Genomic DNA, 18,606 nt, shown 5'->3' with positions numbered 1-18,606 from the left:
TGACCCTGGGCAGGTGGCAGCCAGGATGGTGGCTCCTGCCTCTGCCCCTCACACAGTGCCAGCAGGGGAGACTCTGACCCGGGAGCCCAGCCCCATCTCTGCAGCCCCCACCTCACTCCCCTCAGCTTCTGGGGGTCCTCAGGGCAGGGAGAAGAAGAGGCGAGGGTCGGCTGAGACCCTTGGCTGGGAGAAAACGGCGAGAGGCCAGAGCTGAATATGTGGCAAGTGCAGCTGTGAAGCTGGGGCCAGGCGACATGTGAGACGGCTATGGAAGGAAGGCCGAGCTCCAGGGAGGGCTGGGCCCTGCACTGAGGCAGGGAGGCCGGGGAGCCCGCTGGAGGGCTTCCTCACGTCGTCTGCTTGTTTCCTTTGAGGAGTCTGCAGTCCTCTGCGAATCTGGCCGTCGGGGGAGCCTGCCCTACCCTCAACTCAGCCCCGGGGCACTCGGGGGTCCAGTTGGGGCCTCTGTACCTCTTCCCAGCTCATGGGGTTTCAAGCACTGGGTGGACTGTTCCAGAAACCTAAATTGATATAGGGACTGAGAGACTTTCCCTCTCTGAGACTTAGTTTCTCCATCTGTAAAACCAGAAAAATAAAACCAACCTTGAGGTTTTGCTTCAGAGACGAGTAACGATTGACCTTGATGGCTTGGTGGGCGTGCAGCACAGAGAACAGTTGCCACAGGGTGAGGAGTGGCTGCGCAGAAGCGGCTCGGGAGTGACCGTGAGGAAACGGCTCAGGAGCAGGGGGCCTGCCCCCAGGAGCTGTGACTCCCACACTCTCACCTCCGGGACTCTTGGTGCCCTTGGCCCACAAGCTCTCCTTGCTCCCTCCGGGGCTGGGCCTTCCTGGGGCTTGTTGGAAGGAGCCCAGAGTCTCCCCAGGGGCTTCCCAGGGGCTCCCAGGCCAGAGGCCTGCAGTGGGAAGGAGCTGGCACCCTTCACATCACCCCTCGCTCGCCACAGCCCTGAAGCGGCTGCCCCGCTGTGTCCAGCCATGGCTGCCCAGTCCTGCTGGAACACCAGGAGCTGCACCTTGCCAGGGCTATCGACAGGGGGCGCCCTCGGAGCTGCCGCAGCTTTGGGTGGCGGCCCCATCCTCTGAGAGCAGTCCAGGACCCACCAACCTGCCTTGGAGGCGGGGCCTCACCTGGCCTGTTTGCACCAGGGCTTGGCAGGCAGCCCCCTCTGGCTCCAGCAGGCCTCGGGTCCAGGCCACCTTGAATGCCGACTCTCGGCCGTGCCTGGTTCCAGGACTGGCTTTTTGGAGAGGGGGTGGACAGGCAGCCACGCACCAGGGTGTGAGGGACCCGCCCCGTGAGGCCGACACACATCTGTACCTTTATTGCACTTTTATCACATTGCAAATGATTCCACAAAACTCTGCAAAGGTCAACCCACAGCTGCGCACAGCCAGCCCCGCAGGACACACTTGCACCAACCGTCCGCAGCCAAGTGCGAGACGGGCACTGTGGGTCAGCGGGCAGACTTGCAGGACGCCTGGTCATCAGGTCCTCCAAAACCACGTGGGCATCCGTCCACCAGCGCACAGGCCAGACGTCCAGCGAGAGCCTCCTCCCATCCTCAGACTAGACCCTCCAGCCTTCCAGGAGCCGAGGCCCCCGGAAGGAGAAAGAGTTTTGACTTGAAATAGGTCCCGAGTGTGAGAGCACTTGAGGGTTGAACGTGGCCTTGAGGGGCCCCCCAGAACCGGCGAGGGCGGCCCTCGTGTTTGGTTTGGTAGGTGATCGGAGTCTGTGTTCACGTTTCTGTCTGTATACTTATTCATCATATATAAATACAAAATGGTAAATAAAGGCTCCTTTCCCTACAGAAAGGATGGAATGCCTCGGGCGCCGGCCGCCTCTGTCCGTGAGCACAGACAGCGCTTCCTTCCCAACCTTTTCTGGTCGAACAGGCAAAATGTGTCCTATTAGACCTGGCGAGCCTGGCCTCCCGAGGCAGCAGCTCCCGACTCCGCTGATCCCGTCCTGCCTCTGAATTCACTGAATTCACGACGGGCGCGGGCACGTGCGCTTTTTGGGAGGCCCGGCCCCTCTGGCTCCGTCCCGGGCAGCGCGGCGGCCGGTGGACACTACCTCGCCGAGGCGGCTCTGTGCTCAGTGTCCAGGTCGTCCTCCACCACGCTGCGGAGCCCATCCCTCTCCACGCAGTCCCGGACGGCCTGCAGCACGACACGGAGCCGCCGGTCCAGGGCCTCCAGGTGCGGCTGGTACAGCACAGGTGCCACCTGGTCCCCCCGCAGGGACTCAGCCATCAGCAGGCTCAGCTTGTACTCCTCCTTGGCCAGGAGCTGCAGACGCAGGTAGGTGGACTTCCGGATCCTGGGGAGGAGAGAGGCGTCAGGCCTGGCACGGGACAGGGGAGAGGCCTGGCCATGGGACAGCGAGAGGTAGTGAGAGGGAGATCAAGAGAGTGGGTGGGAAGAGACAGAGCGAGAAAGAGGGGGACAGAGACGGAGAGAAAGAGACATACACAGAGAAAGAGAGACACAGAGAGAGAAAGCAGAGAGAGAGGAGAAAGGGAGAGAGACAGAGACAGAGAGACAGACAGAAAGAGACACAGAGACAGGCAGACTGAGACAGAGATAGACAGACAGAGACAGAGACAGCAGAGATGAGAGAGACCGCGAGAGAGGGGCCTGCGATCTGACGCCTCGTCAGTCACTGGACTGTGTGATCTGCTCCAGGGCGATCTGCGGCCTCTCATCTGCACGAGGGATGAGGGTGCCCTGGCAGGGGGTGGTGGCCAGCATACTTCCCAGAGGGGTCCAGCAGGAGGATGGAGAGTGAGGAGGACGGCCTGCTCACCCAGGAGACTGACCCCAACTTGGCACATTTGCCCAACACGGGTGCTTTGATGCCTCGTTAGAGAAGTACAAAGCGTTTGCCCTGTAGGCCTGCGTCCCCAGCCATGAAAGGGGGGACAGGGGGTCTGAACCCCGGTAGAAGGTGGCAGTGGCAATGGCAGAGTCCGGCAGCCACACAGGGGAGCAGGGTCTCTGTGTCTCAGTCAGAGTCTGCCCTGGCCTCGAGTTCTCTCTGTAACTGCGGTGGCAGGATGGACACAGAGTGGAGGCCTGAGAGGGCACGTGCTGGATGGGCCTGTGGTGGTGGGCAGGTGAGGTCTGCGCCTCCAAGCAGCAGAGTGAGGGTGTGGGTTGAATTCGTGGCTGTGGTTGAATTCAAGGCCTTTCCTCTCCCAGTGTGATGGCCGGGGTTGGGTGGGGAAGGCTGTGGCTTCCTCTGTCTCCTGCGTACAGGGGAGGAGGGTGGAGCTGGAGAAGGCTCCGGCAGGGGCTGTACCTGCAGCATTGCTGTAGTGGCACCAGGATGGACAGTTCATCGTGCGAATACTTCCCAAACCTTCCAGAAGAAAAGCAGAATTGTCAAGGGCCTCTGTACAAGGCTCCTAACAGGCTGCTGGGCTGGGAGCTGGGACAGGGGTCCACCCTGGCCGTCCCCCACACCCCAGGCAGTGGGTCCACCCCGCCTTCTCCAGCACCCCAGGAAGTGGGTCCACCCCGCCCGTCTCCAGCACCCCAGGCAGTGGGTCCACCCCCGCCTGTCCCCAGCCCTGTATGTGGGGTACTGGCCTCTGGCCTGGGGAAGGGCCCCAGGCAGCAGAGTTGAGATGGCTCTAGGGAGCGTCAGCCCACAGCTTAGCCATGGAGCCGTCTTTACAGCCACACACACAAGCTATTGGGGCCCAACGCCCATCTCTCTGAGGCCTCCGAGCCTGGGAATAGACGTCCTCCTGCCCAAAGTACTCGCCTCGTGCTTTGTTTATCAGGGGTCACCCTCCCTGGTCACCAGGGTCTCATCGTGCCGCCCAAGACCACCCGTGGCAGGCCAGCAGCAATCGCAGGTGGGACGCAGAGGCCGTCTATCCCCGGTAGGCTGGCTCCGGGTCCCGCATGCGGGCAGAGGCCCGTCTATTCTGCACGGTCCTGTTCTTCCTACCAGCAGCCTCTCCCAGCCTGTTTCCCAGGTAACACCAGGTCTGCTAGGACTTGGTTTGCAGCGTTCCTGTGCCTCGGAGGTCCCGCTCCTGGGGCAGCCCTCCGTCCTGGTTGGGGCCTGGGGCTACCCCCTGCATCTGGCTCCAAGATGGGCCTTTGTGGCATTCCCATCCCTCCACTGGAGGGTCTGTTCCCCCAGTTTCCGGGGTCTCGGCTGGGCTGCAGGTAGCTGGGCCAGGAGGCGGCCGACCCTTCCCCGGGTGTGCAGGGCAAGGACAGGCTCACCCTCTTCCATTGTCTAAGTGGATGATGAATGTTTCATTCCCAAACTTCTCAAACGTCTCGTAGTGGTGACGGTCCATGTTTCCTGTGGAAGGAAGCAGAAACCATCACAGCCTGTGGGAAGCCGGGCTGCACAGCTCAGAGGCCTCTGTGTTCTGCAGAGTGGCATCTCCTCCTCCCAGCATGACCTCTAAGCAATCTGGCCCCTCCCCAGGCCACGGGACCACAGCTGGGCCACGCCACGAACTGTGCCCTGCAGAGCCCTGGGTGCATCCGCTCCATGCAGGGCGGGTGACATGGGGACCCCATTCCCCTGCGGGACGTACCCATGAGGAAGTCGAAGATTGTCATGTCCATGACGTCCAGGATGCGGTGGCTGCTGTCGTAGGGCGGTGTCTGCTTCACCTCCTCGCAGTAGTCAGGGTCCACCTCCCACCTGCAGGGAGCCAGCGTGAGACGGCCGGGCTCTGCTGTGCAGACGGGGAGCCCGGTGCACCACGAGGAGCACAGGAGAAACATTGCGGCAGGGACCCTGGCGTCTGCAGATGGACCTGCCTTGGCCGCAGTGCTGAGGCTGCATCAGCGGGAGCGTGGGTGTGGGAGGGGACGGGGTCGCTCTGCCCTGCCCTGGGGTGACCCCACCTGGAGCTGCCTTCAGCTCTGGGCCCCGTGTTTTTTGCAGGGTCCCTGTGGGGAAACAGGACCTGGACACCACACTCACGAGGACAACACGGGGCGGAAAGAACAGGGGCCGTTTCTCCCACAGGAGGGAGGAGAGGGGCAGTAGGGAGAGCAGAGCTCAAACGCTGAGAGGCCCCTGGTTTGAGGGACCTGGTGGGCAGGTTGGCCCGGGTCAGGGAAGTGCATGGAATTACTGGAGTAAGGAAGCCCTTTGTCACTGTCTTGTCAGGAAGCGGTAGTCTCACACAGGCCAGCATCGCACAGCAGGCTCTGCACCCATCTCTGCCAGCCCTGTGGCCGCCGACCATCCCACACCCACCCAGGCCCAGCTCCCTCCGCTGCCGGGTGGCCGGGAGCCAGTCCCCCGGCCCCGCACTCACTCGGCCTTCTTGCGCTTGTGGTAGGAGCGCCGCCAAGGGTTCCGCCAGGTCTTCCTCTTGGCCAGGGACAGGTCGGGCAGGAAGGCTGCCAGCGAGCCCTCGATCTGGTCCGGCTTCCCGCACAGGGCGTGCTCGGTGGAGCAGTAGTAGGAGCACTCGCCGTAGAAGCAGATGTTGTTGGCTGGGGAGGGACAGGCTGCAGGTTACCCGGGCCACACGGGACCACGTCCTCACCTGTGGTCTCACAGCCCCCAAGGCCGGGCCGGGCTCTGCCTGGTGCTTCTCACGGGCGGGACTCACCCACAGCTCCCCCATCAATCCCAGCAAACACCTCCGCCCCACGGTATGGAAAAGTGAACCCACAGAGCTGACTTCCCGAGGCCACACAGCTCCCCAGAGGCAGAACCCGGCCTGACCCCTTGAACATCAGGGGCTGATCTATGGAAATCCTAGGGCAGACGTTTAGTTGCTTAAAAATGCATTCGTATTGTCAAGGAAGTGAAGATGCAATCCCCGGAATGGGAGAGAATGTTTGCAAACCACACATTTGAGGATCTAGCACTGAGGGGGTATGAAGGACTCTCATCACTCAATCACAAAAAGACAAAACGCCAACTAATAAACGGGCAGAGGGCTTGAACAGATGATTCTCCAAAGACGACGCCGATGGCCGACAAGCATAAGAAGAGACGGGCGCCATCGTGAGTCACCAGGGAGATGCAAATCAAAACCACAGTGAGGCACCACCTCCTGTCTGCTGGGATGGCTTCCATCAAAAGAGCAGAGGACAGCAGCTGCTGGCTGGGACGGGGAACTGCCGCCTCTGTGCGCTGCTGGCAGGGGGGACGCAAACAGTGCAGCCACGGCGGAAATGGTCTGCAGCCCCTGACTGATTCAACACAGCGTCCCTGTGTGACTCAGGAACTCCCTGCCCACGTAAACCCCTAAGAGAAGAAAACACATTTCCACACAAAAACTCGGACACGAATGCTCACAGCAGCACTGCCCACCACAGCCGAAAAAGAGAGAATCCACCCAAATGTCCATCAAGAGCGGAGTGGACAGGCCTGGTGAACGTGGTCCCTCTGCACGATGAAACGAAACGAAATGAAATGAGAGAAGGAATGAAGCCCTCACTAAACCTGAGGACTCTGTGCTGCACGAAGGAGGCCAGACAGAGGAGGCCACACGTCCAACGACCCTCTTGATACAAAACGCCCGGAATAGGCAAATCCAGTCAGACTGGGGGAGGGACTGGCCGCCGAGGGCTGCGGGGCAAAGAACGGAGACGGTCTGTTCACAGGAACGGAGTTCCTTTTTGGGGTCGGGAAGATGTTCTGGATTCAGACAGCGGTGATGGTGGCACACCACTGTGAATATACTAAAAGCCATGGAACTGTACGCTTTTAAGTGGTAAATTTTGTGGTACACGAATTATATCTTAATAAATAAAACATAATGAGAGACATGCAAGAGCTGTCCAGGCCCGCTAGCAGTGGGGGGTTCACTGCTCTGATGCTGGAGGCCCGGCTGAGGGCGCTATTCCTGACTTTATTTGCTGACTGAATAGTTTTTCATGCTTTATTTGTTTGTGGAGAAACTCTGGAAAGTCTGGGGCTGTAGAACTGGTGAGGACGTGGTTTTGTCGGGGCCAGAGCCGCGAACCTCACTCACAGCACCCCCAGGCCCAGCATTTCTGCTGTTTGAGCACACGGCTGACGTCTCAGACAAAGGGGTCCCTCCTTGAGCCATGCAGCCGGGCTGAATGATTCCAAGGGTCTCTCGGGGTGTTCCTGGAGCCTCCAGGCTATAGGGCAGCCTCCCCGTGGGATCTGAAGACAGGTTCGGCAGGGCACTTCCCAGCGGAGTGAACAGGAGGGCGGCCGGTATGGGTTACCCTTTCTTAGCTGAATAAGTTGAGGTTCTGAGAGGAAATGGGGTGACTCCCACCACACCCCACGCACCCGGCAGGTCCCGGCTGGTCTGGCCCCAATGCCCTGATCACCTGCCCGACCCCTCCTTCCCGTGCCCCCTCTCCCCAGTGCCAACACTGGGTAATTACTGTAAGAACGATCAAAGAAAGACCAGCTGCAATCCTGTCGCGTGTTGATACAGATTAATCAGCAGCCCACGGTCGGACGAGGCAGCCCCCCTGAGGCAGGAGCTCCATTTCAGGAGCAAAATCTTCATCTGAGCACTCGTTGGCTGGAGGCTTAAAATTCGTTGGCCGTCCTCGGCTAAGCCGCTTTCACATGGTATCGGGTTAAAAGAGAAAGGCATTTCTCGGGCCCCTGGCCATCCCTCTTTGCAGATCCAAGTCGGGTATTAAAGGGGCCTCCTGGGTGGAGTTAGAAGGGCCTGAGCTGTGTGACCTCGGGCGAGTGCCTCCCTGCTCTGTGCCCAGCCCCTCGCCCAGGAAGCAGGGGTCCCAGCAATGCCTGCATCCCGGGCTGGGAATCACACAAGGAAGCCGCGGGAAGGCAGCTGTCAAGGTAACGCAGGCTGCCCTGCGCTTGGAGGGCTGGGCTTTCTGGGAGGAAGGAGTGGGAGTCCTTCTCCATTTTAGTAATAATAAAAGACACAAACAGCAAGGAGGAAGCCAGGGTCCCAGACACACCCGGGAGAGATCCTGCCTCCTCCAGTCGCCTGAAAATGGCGTCACAGTTGGCCTCCTGGAGGGCACAGCCGGGCAAGAGTGTGGCTCCTGACAAGGACCAGGATGGCCCCTTCACCCTGCGGCTGGAGCATCTCTGACCATTCCTTTCTCTGACTGTGTCAGGGGGCTGACCCGGCAGGTGGAGTTTTGCAAGGCGGACGTCTGCCACCTGCCACCCTGGACAGCTGTGGGCCCAGCGGACACTGTTATTTAGGGCAGCGGCTCCTGCTGCGAGAAGTGGGTCCATAGCTGGAAACCTGCCACCTTCCACGTGCGTTTAAGCTGAACACAGCACCGGAGAGGGTCCTGATGACCACTCTGCCAAGCCCAGGCCGCCGTGGCAGGAAAAAAGGCGAAGCGAATGATGGCAAACCCTTCTGTCCAGGCTGTGTCGGGCTGAGTGGCTTCTGGAGCTGCGGGGCACCTGGGCCTGGGCCTGGGGGCGCTCACCTTGCAGAAACGCAAAGCTGTGCGTGGACGACCTGTGCACCTCTGGGATGTGTGCAGCGTGCAGATGGTAACTTACACGAGAAGTGGGGGCGTGAGTTCCGTGAGCGTTTGGGGCTTAGAAAAGGGAGGCTGTGACTGCGGCCTGGCCCTTACACAGCTGTGCGGTGCTGGGATCCTAACTGCCCTCTCTGAACCTGAGCTCCACAATCCCTATGCGGGGCAGGGGGCTGCTTAGGGCTCACCCTCCTGCTTCCCCCTCCCAGAGCCCACCTTCCCCAAGCACTGGTCCGGGCTGCCTCTCGTTCCCTCACTTTGACCTGGCTGATGGGTTTTTCCCTTTTCTGACTGACCCCACGGGAGGGTCATTCAGGCCACGAGAGGCCGAGGGGGTGTCTGCAGTGGGCTCAGCCCTCTGACGTGCCCTGGGCTCCTGCAGAGCCTCTGAGGTCACCTGGTATCCGCGGTCGGGAGATGTACGCAAAGCAAAGTGGAGCAAACGAATCGGAACAGATTTTGTTCTCTAGAAGAGGAATCCAGGCTGGCTCCTGCGCCCCTCCCTGCTGCTTTAGAGAAAGCCAAGTGCTCATAGAGGCTTCTGGAAGAAATCGCACTGACAGGGCACAGTGGCCGGAGTGGCAGCAGTGGGGTCCCGGGGGCTGCGTTCCGAGGTGTCCGGCAATGCTGGGCCTGGCTGCTCTGGGAGATTCAAGGACTCATCTGTCCGGGCAGGGAGACAGAACTGTTGGGGCCTCCGGCGGCTGCGGACATCTTGGGATCTCAGGGGAGAAACTTGTGTTGCCCTGGAAAACGCAACTAATATCCGGAAACCAGGAGTGGCCAGGGAAGCTGCCAGAACGCGTAATCAAAGTGGTGGCTCCAGGGAGACGTGAGAAGGGATTCCAGCAATGGCAGCAAAGGTGGTCGATGGCCGGCTTGCAGTGCAGAGCTCGGGGTGCTCCGGCAACCACCATCCCTGGCCTGCTGAGGACCTGGGGATTCCAAGCGTCAGCCAACGTGGGACGTAGAAGTGACTTAAGACACCTGCTTGGACTGATAATCAACTCAGTCTTCTTTTTTTTTGAGATGGGGTCTCACTCTGTCACCCAGGCTGCAGAGCAGTGGTGCAGCCTTAACCTCCTGGGCTCAAGCCATCCTCCTGCCTCAGCCTCTTGAGTTGCTGGACTCGCAGGTGCACGCCACCAGACCTGGCTAATTTTTTCATTTTTTGTAGAGATGGGGTCTCGCTCTATTGTCCAGGCTGAGCTTGAACTCCTGGGCTCAAGTGATCCTCCCAGTGCTGGGATTACAGGCGTGAGCCTCTGTGCCCAGTCACTCAGTAAGACCTTAAAAATGGGGAGGAAGTGACCTGCCCCCACAGGCTGGTTTTACAATGAAGTGAGGAGTTCCGGAGATGCTGCTCGGAGCAGGGCCAGGCAGGGCACGTTCTCAGCATCAGTGGGCGTCTTTGACCCCTCCCTGCGTGACCCTGTGACCGTCTCTTTCAGTCGGTCCTGAACTGACAGCCTGGTCTGCAATGCAGAGAATCGAACCTAAGCTGGAGGAACTCCCGCCATCGCTGCACGGGGTGCTGGCACCTGAGGATAGAGAATGTCAGTCTTTGGAACCTTTGAAATACATCACTGTAAAAGTTGCAATAAAAATTGTGAAACGACGTGGATAAGAAGCAGTCAGACATCCAGGCATCACTGGGGTGGAGCCCAGCCTCAGTGGGCACCAGGGTGTGCACGGCGGGTTGCAGGGCGGTCAGTCCTGTGAACGGTGGGGCAGGAGGCGGTGCCCGGATGGTGCAGTCAGGGTCCACCCATCAGCTGACAGCGGCCGGAGCTCAGTCGTGCTTAGGAAACCCTGGACTCCCAGGGTGGGGAGGTGAGTTTCAGCCCCTTAGAAAAGATGGACAGCTCAAGCCATCCAAACAGGGACTAAATTATCTGTGAACCAATGCGTTCCCCATCACTGGGGTGTGCCTGGCTCAGGCACAGTGGACCGGGGAGCCCTCAAAGACGCCCACACTCAGGCTCCGCCTCTGCACTGATTCCTGGTGTGTGGGGCCAGGCACCACTGGGCCAGGGAAGGGAGCCCTTCTTCCTGCCTCTGTGGAGCTTTCTGTCCTATTTTTCTCTTATTAATGGGCTTTGAGAGGAAGAAAACAAATGAGGATCTCGGTGAGCCCCAGCTGACAGAACGAAACTTAATTAAATCATGGATTCAGAGGCCTGGTTCTGACAAATTCATGAATGCAGTTAAGAGAAAGTGCAGAGTCCGCACATCGATCCGAAACATCTGTAGGAAATGAGCTTTCAGGTCAAGGTTTTATGTGCCAGCAAATCCGAAGACACAGCTCATCAGGGGCCCTAATTGGATTTTATCTGCAAGAATGAAACAGACGGGCCAGGAGAGCGGCTGAGGCCCCCGACGGCGAGAGCCTCCAATCCGGGGGGCCCTCCCCAGTGGGGTCCTCGCTCTGCGGGGTATCCTGGGGTGACCACTGGGTGCCTTCATTCTGCAGCACCCACCACCGCTGGGACCACTCTTGACCTTCAAGATGGAAACGTAGGGGACCGAGTTCAGGACAGGCAAGAGCGTCCCAGAGCTCGGCAGGTGCGCGGCAGAAATGGGAACAGGCTGTGCCGCAGGGCGCTGGCGCAAGGGAGGCGCTTGGAGGGGAGGACTGAGAATTCGGTGGAGTCGCTAATGCCAGTTTCTTTTCTTTTCTTTTCTTTTTTTTTTTTTTTTGAGACAGGGTCTCACTCTCTTGCCCAGGCTGGAGGGCACCGGCACGACCCCACTCACGACAGCCTCCACTCCTGGGCTCAAGCAGTCCTCCTGCCTCAGCCTCCTGAGTAGCTGTGACCACAGACAAGCACCACCACGGCTGCTAATTTATTTATTTCCTGTAGACAGGGGTCTGGCCATGTTGCCCAGTCTGTTCTCAAATTCCTGAAATCAAGTGACCCTCCCCCTCTTGGCTTCCCCAAATGCTGAGATTACAGGCATGAGCCACCACACCCAGCCCAAACGTCAGGGTTAAAGCAACCTGGGGAGATAATTAAGTAGAAAATAGTGTGTTTATGTGTGCACTGTACTTATCACGTAGAGTCTTGAAGGTTTTATAAACCTCAGCAACAACAGAGACATCTATTCCCACCTAACATTCAGGCCATCCTGTATCCCCTCAAGGGCACCAGGGACTGGGGACCGGGGTTAGCCCCGCTCACAGTCCAGCCGCTTCACCGAGGCCGGGGAGGCCACCCACCCTGTTGCTATACAACCGGGGTCCTGCTGGGTGTGTTTAAATCTGGGTGGGCAGGTCCCAGGCAGGTCTGCTGGCTGGGCCACCTGAAGAAGGCTCCCTGGAGAGGCTAGGACCTCCCGCAAGTGAATCGTTTCACCAGTTAAAATAAACAAACAAATGGAAGAAACAGCCTCTCTGTGCACGGTAGGACATTGGTAAAATGGTGACAGTGCCACCTTGAAGCTGTCTGTGGGTTGGCACCTGGTGTGGAAGGGGGCACAGGGCACCCTACGTGGGAGGTGGGTTGGGAACGGCACTGCACGTGGTTTCTTTTAGTTAGAGGTACTCAAGCCCCATCACTGTGGGTTCGGTGCGGGCCCCTCATGCCAGGCTACCTGGAGAGATGAATGTGGGCCCCCTGTGCCAGGCTACCTGGAGAGATGAAGAAGGTCCTCCAGAGCTTCTTGTCCCGTGTGACGTCCCGGATCTCCTTGGTCATGTTGACCATCCTGCCGGCCACGGGAGGAACCCGGCGGAAGTCCAGGATCCTGGCAAGAAGGGGGCATGGGAGGCTCTGCGCTCTGTGCGGCTGAGCAGGCCTCTGTCCTGCCTCCGAATAAACCCAGCCCCAGGCCCGGTGGCTCTGCCTGGCCCTGCGGTGATGGGGGTGGGAGAGGCCCCTGAGGGACCGGGGCTGGCGTCGCCTCGCTGATGGGCACACATCGCCAACTGCCCACATAGCTAAAGCCTGCCCTCATTCCAGGGCTAAATTTAAAACAAAATTAAATTAAAGGCACCACTTTTAATGGAACTCTCTCCGAACCACACCGCAGGCTCCCACTCGCTTAATTAAGTGGAGAACGCAGGGCGAGAGCTCTTCTTGCCTGACGGAGGACGTGGTGATTATCCTGCGAGGCGAGATGACCAGGTGCGGAGGAACGTGGGCCGTCTGCCAGGGCCGACCCAGGGCCTGACCGTGCCTGTGTGGAGCACCTGCCCCCTCCACCTGTCAGACGGCTCGCCTGGGCGCCAGGCTCTGTGTCCTGCTTTATGAACACGTTGATCCCAGCGGGGCTGTTTCCTAACAAGTGACCCCCCCTGGCTTGGTGGCCACCGTCTCTCTTTTCATAGAAAAGCCCTTTTACGGGTTCAGGCTGCTCTAGATATAGTTGAAATGGCTGAAAATCGGGCTTCTGGCGATTTCTGTCATCACCACAGAAGACTTTGATCTTTAAAAAAGCCCTTTAGACCGGGCGCGGCGGCTCACGCCTGTAATCCCAGCACTTTGGGAGGCCGAGGCGGGTGGATCATGAGGTCAGGAGATCGAGACCATCCTGGCTAACACGGTGAAACCCCGTCTCAACTAAAAAATACAAAAAACTAGCCGGGCGAGGTGGCGGGCGCCTGTAGTCCCAGCTACTCGGGAGGCTGAGGCAGGAGAATGGCGTGAACCCGGGAGGCGGAGCTTGCAGTGAGCTGAGATCCGGCCACTGCACTCCAGCCTGGGCGACAGAGCGAGACTCTGTCTCAAAAAAAAAAAAAAAAAAAGCCCTTTAAATTCCAACGTGCGCCTGCATCACTCGGGACCTTGTGAAAATGTAGATTCTGGCCCCAGGTCTGGGTGGAGCCCAGGACTCTGTATTCCAACTGGCTCAGGCCAATGCCAGTGCTGCTGGCCCTGGGGCTGCACCCCAGGCTGGGACGTGTCAGGGCCCTGCAGGGCAGACAGGGAGGCTCTAGGGGACCGAGGGTGGCGCCTCCTCCCTCCACTGCACCAGGGCAAGGTCCCTCAATCCACGGGGCACCTCTGGACCCAGGGCCAGGCCCGTGAATTGCCCCTGGAGGGTACTGAACACAGACCCCCCACTTCCCCAGCAGCAGGGCCAAGCTGACCCTCACGACGGGTTCACTTTCTGCTGGGCTGGGGCAGCGGAGACAGGCGACCGCGGGGCCTCCCAGGCCCCCTCATTGTGAACATGGCTTCCTCCTCCTCGGGAAGCCTGCTTTGGTCTCCCAGAGACGTCCATGACCTGTGACTCCGTGTTAAGATTCGCGGGACTAAATACTCCCCCTTCCCTCCCTGCCTCCTTCCCTCGTTCCTTTTCCTCTATTACAGACCGCACAGCAGCTTCTGTGCCTCCTGTCTGCCCTAACGGTGGGGGTGCCGGAGGGGCCCACCCGGATTAAGGTGCCCTGAGGGCAGGCACCCTCACCCTGCGTGAGAGAGGGACGGTTAGGAGCATGGGGATCTGGGCAAATGGCCTCTCACTGCCTCCGTTTCTCGTCTGTAAGAGGGGGATACGAAAGGGTCTCCCTACCGCGTGTTGTGTGGGCTACGGGAACGCACAGGGCCTGCTCAGGGCAGCACTCGGGGTGGGGGGAGAGCAGGCACCGGCGCTGCCCGATGGTGACCAAGGTGACGATGTCGTCCTGCTGTGTCCAGCACAGGACGGCCCGGCTCACCGGTGGGTCTGAGCGCCCGGGAGCGCGGATGGGGGAAGGGCTCACCTGTCCAGGTGGAAGGCTGCAATCTCCGCGTTGTGCCTCTCGTAGTCAGAGAAATAAAAAAAGTCAGGGGGCGTCTCCTGCTCCCTCGTTTGTCTGCGAAAACAGGACAGAAACGGAAACGGTTTGTCACTGAGAAAGCCTCCAGGTGCCGGAGGAGGCGGGACGTGCCGGGTCCAGCCCTCCAGAGCTCAATGTTCAGCCCACCGTTCTCTTTCCAAGGATGTTGCTGTCAAGAAACACAATCGCCATTAAAAATTAAATGATAACAACTTATGTTAAATACATTCCTTTCAGAAGCGACAGGCACCAGCGTCTCGTCCCTTCCGGATTAGGGGTTTCTGTCCCTTGCAGCTGAGGGCGAAAGTCACCTCTAGCAGCAACACCCCGCGTACTCCCAACTCCACGCTGGTGACCTCGAAATCAGCCCGGGGGGCAGTTCTCACACCACGGAAACGGGCAAACTCAGATCAGGCTTCTTCCGCCTGGGGAGCTGGTTATTAAGTATTTACAGCTCACCCAGGTCCACGCCACCAGCCAAACGGATTCTCCCGAGAAGCCGCTCTTGCCTGGAGCCAGAGATTCAGGCAGGGCATGGGCTGCAAGGGCCCACACATGGGGAGGGGGCAGGCCCTGGTGCAAGAGGAGGCCCCTCAACAAACGAGACAGACCTCCCCACGTGTGGGCCCGGAGGCCAGGGTCAGGTCGGACCAGCTGCCCCCTACACCTGCCTCCCTGCCTGCCAGCTCCCTGGAAGGGACGTGAGGGAGGCTGGGGGCTTTCTGGGGGCTGCCCGTGGGTCCTCTTTCTGAAGCCTAGAAGAGGTGACCTGACCCATTTTCCAAGGCCTCCCTCCTCCCGCCCAGCAGGGCACCCCGGCCTGCAGGACCCGCCGGTCGGCCTCAGTTCCCACTGAGCTGCTTCCCGTCTCTCGAGCTGGGGTCACGGCTGTCAGTTGCTTCCCACGCTTGTCTCCTGGCCCTCCACACTCCTGTCTTTGTGCACGCTGTTCCACCCTCCTGGGACGACCTTCCCTTCACATCTCCAGACGGCTGTTAGCATGTCCTAACGAGTGTCTTACAGACGGCCCGGCCTCAACTTCTCAGCACTCAAGAAGTCATCGATCAGGGAAGGCTGGAGTTTGGGCAGTAGTTCCTCCCGACCGCCCCGTCAGGTCTTCCCCGTCCACACACGCGTCATAAAGGCTCTGACAAGGCCTGCAGACAGGCTGTTGGACGCACGGTTTCCAGCTCTACACTGTGGAACTCACTCTGTGTGTGCACAGCATGTTCCCACACCCTGTACTTTTGAGGTCTGTTGGTTGAAGCTTCAAGTGCAAGTCATTTTCAAGGCCCGGCTCAAAGGCAAACTCCACAAAACCTTCCCAGATGCCGCAGCAAGGATGAGCCTCTGCCCCTTGCAAGCCCCCCAGCCCGGTGAGCAGAGGCAAACGCTGCTGGAACTTCACGTGCCCACCCGTGACATCCAACGCAAAGCCCCAGCTGGGCCACCAGCGGCCGCCAGCCACCTCGCCCGCAGTGGACGCTGGTCAGCAGCTGCCCCCTCACTGTCCCCGTTTCTCTACATGGAAAGTGAGGGGCTGGTGGATGCCGACCGTGGGGATTTAATGCTGCCTGGGTGCCCCAGGCCCAGGACAGGCTGCTTTGAGCCTGCCCCTAAAGCAGGGTGGGGTGAAGGAGCAGGGTGGGGTAAAGAACGCCTGGATGGCCCAGCACCAGGTCCACCCAACTCCCAGCCTGGCTTCTCCAGGACCCAGTGGACGTTGGGGTTGTCAGGGGCCCTCCCAGCAGCACGAGGCCTGGGTCTGGGTCCCTAAGTCGAGGGGCAGGCAGATGCCCTGCGGGGAACAGGGACCCCGTTAGCTGCTCTCGGGGGTGCTGGCTCCCCACGGGACCTGGCTGCTGCTCAGTGGACTCCCTTGCTGCTGTCACCCAGGCCTGGAATCCATGGGGCTCTCCTGCGATGAGGGAGACCTGGAGGTCACACGCTCACCCACTTACAGATGGGCACACGGAGGCCAGAGAGTGGGTGACTTTCTTAGGGGCCAGCGTCGGTGGCTCAGCCCAGGGCTCCTGGGTCCCATCCATTCACTTGTTCATTCATTCATTAATTCATGCAGAGCGAGCATGCTTATTAGCACATGCAAGCACTGTCCCGGCCTTGGGGAGAGAGGGGGCCCAGGCCGGGGGCAGGGGGTCCACTCTCCAGGTGAACAGCCCGGGTCGAAAGAGCCACCTGGGCTCCACGAACTCCCCATTCCTGTCCCAGTGCCAGGGGCTCAGCTCTGCACGTGGTGGGAGCCTGGGGCTGGGGGAGCCAGGACACCTGAGACCAAGCCTGGAGCCGGGCCCCTGACCACCGCCCAGCCCTGCTCCGCCCCTCGGAGAAGCAGGGCAGAGGTTCCAGAGCACAGCAGGACGCGGGCTGGGGGTGTCAGGCGGGCCTGTGGCTGTCTGTGAGGGTGAGCAGGGCGGCAGCCGGCCCAGCACCCAGGGAGCACGACACCAGTTTTTAATCAGGAAACAAGGCCAGCAGACGCAGGCTCAGGGCGCGTTTCCTCACCAAGTGCCGCAGGACACTCCCGCGCCCACCCACGGATTTGGGTCCAGTCAGCCCTAGGCGCACTCTCACTTGGGTCTTACTCAGATTCACAGGCTGCTCTTCAACCTACTGCCGCGACCCGACACCCCGTGTGCCTCCCCCGTCCCCTATAGCGACGCAAACGCCGTCTGTTGCAGTTTCCTCATCTGAAAAGTGGGGTCAAGCTCCAGCCTTCTCAGGGCCACCCTGAGTCTTCAGGACCACGGGGATCCAGATGCGGACGGGCCCGCAGAGCAGCCCAGGCCCACACGACGGAGGCCGCAGTGGCCCCTTCTCAGGTAAGCAGCTCAAAGGCCTCTCCTGCACTGGCTGCGGGGCCCCGGCACACCCACCCTGGACCCACAGTCACACCATGGGGGAGAGGCTGGGCTCAGGGTCCCAGGCCAGGCTCAGCCCCCGTTGGCTGTGTGCACCCTGGCACCTCCCACCCCCGCCCTGTTTCCGAGTCTCCCCCACGGCCTCCAGGACCCCTTGGTTCTGCCGTCAACGTCTCCCACAGTAAGAGGCCAAGAAGGGCAATGCGGGCACCGCCCTGTCCCTCCACCCTGGCCAAGGGGCACGAGGCCACAGGTGGGGTTTCTTACGAAAGGTTCGTACCGTTCCGTAAACACCACAGGGCTCCTGTGTCTCAGGCCAACACTCCAGTGGAAGGGGGGCCGAACCGCAGGGCCCTGTGCGGTGCCTGTCCCCGCAAGCGTTTGACCGATGTGGTCATGGTGGAAATGTTGACCGATTGTCAACATCACGTCTGAGGGGAAGCATGCTTCCTCCACCAAGGCTGGCCCCCGCCTCCACCGGAGGGAGAGGCCGTCCCGGGGCGTCCTCCCAGGCCAGGCCCAGGGAGGGAACTCAGCTCCCCACCCAGGAAGAATTTACCAGAATCAAAGGCTGGTGACCTTTCCAGGTGCTGGGAACAGAGCTGGCGGGAATCCCCAGCTCGCACGCCCTGCGGCCCACACCTCCCACTCAGGGCTGACGGCGTTCCTTCCGGGCTCCAGCACTCCAGCAATGCAGACTCCAGACGCCGCCGTAACCTTCCCAACCCTTGGCTTCCCCGGCCGGGTCCTTCCTTCCATATACGCAGTGAAGGTCCGCCCGACTCCTGGAGCATCCCAGCCCTGCCACGGGCCGACATCGTCACTGCACGAACAGCAGGACAGGGCTCAGGTCCTGAGTGGGACGTCCACGTCCCTTGGGGGAGACCATGTCTGGGTCACAGACTGTCAATTACACACCAGCCCGGGGCTCCCTTCCTCCCACACGGTTCTCAGACAGCTGTGGCCACAATGCTCCGCGTTCCCTGAACGTTTCTTGCTGGGGGTTAAGGATTTGTACCACGCATGGCCTTTCTAAGAACCAGTCTGGGCTGCTAGAAACGGAACAGACCACTTTCCACGATCCCACGTAACATTTGCCTTGACAGGGCTCCGAGTAGGCGCGAGGCCAGATGGGGTTTCCAGGAGCTACTTAAACATAAAATGCGGATGGTGGGCTGGTGCCTGAAGGGACACATTTGCTTCATGACCCCGCGGGTCTGCGGTCGTCGCCGTCTCTGTGCTCACCAGCAGCAAAGGAGGGTCGGCCTGCCGGGCAGGGCGACGGCAGGTGCGGTGGCAAACTGAACGCACTGCCCGCGGGGTCGCCCTGCAGAGCCGAGGCCCAGGCTGGCCAGGATCCTGAGGTTCAAGAGAAAGAGTCTAGACCTTGAGGAATCTCCCGGGTTTTTAGGTGCTGACAAATGGATTTCATTTTTCTAAACCACTAAAAGTCAGACCAAACGGTCCGCTGCAGTCAGC

At 60.1% G+C, this 18,606-nt stretch overlaps 1 protein-coding gene across 1 annotated transcript in view; it reads right to left on the bottom strand.

Annotated features, from left to right (window-relative positions):
- Positions 1 to 1,302: 1,302 nt before the first annotated feature.
- The window catches only part of FAM20C (family with sequence similarity 20, member C), a 233,187-nt gene continuing 215,883 nt past the window's right edge, over positions 1,303 to 18,606 (bottom strand). Inside the window, exons 4-10 of the mRNA XM_011956990.1 lie at positions 14,192 to 14,284; positions 12,116 to 12,231; positions 5,325 to 5,505; positions 4,590 to 4,699; positions 4,267 to 4,348; positions 3,326 to 3,385; positions 1,303 to 2,344 (exon numbers count right to left, since the gene is read on the bottom strand). Of these exons, the coding sequence (XP_011812380.1) occupies positions 2,095 to 2,344; positions 3,326 to 3,385; positions 4,267 to 4,348; positions 4,590 to 4,699; positions 5,325 to 5,505; positions 12,116 to 12,231; positions 14,192 to 14,284 (892 nt within the window). The 3' untranslated portion in view covers positions 1,303 to 2,094. The remainder of the gene's footprint in view (positions 2,345 to 3,325; positions 3,386 to 4,266; positions 4,349 to 4,589; positions 4,700 to 5,324; positions 5,506 to 12,115; positions 12,232 to 14,191; positions 14,285 to 18,606) is intronic.

This window comes from Colobus angolensis, unplaced genomic scaffold (assembly GCF_000951035.1).
Source record: "Colobus angolensis palliatus isolate OR3802 unplaced genomic scaffold, Cang.pa_1.0 Scaffold43, whole genome shotgun sequence".
Lineage (NCBI taxonomy): Eukaryota > Metazoa > Chordata > Mammalia > Primates > Cercopithecidae > Colobus > Colobus angolensis.
This window is presented reverse-complemented; position numbering and strand designations above follow the sequence as displayed.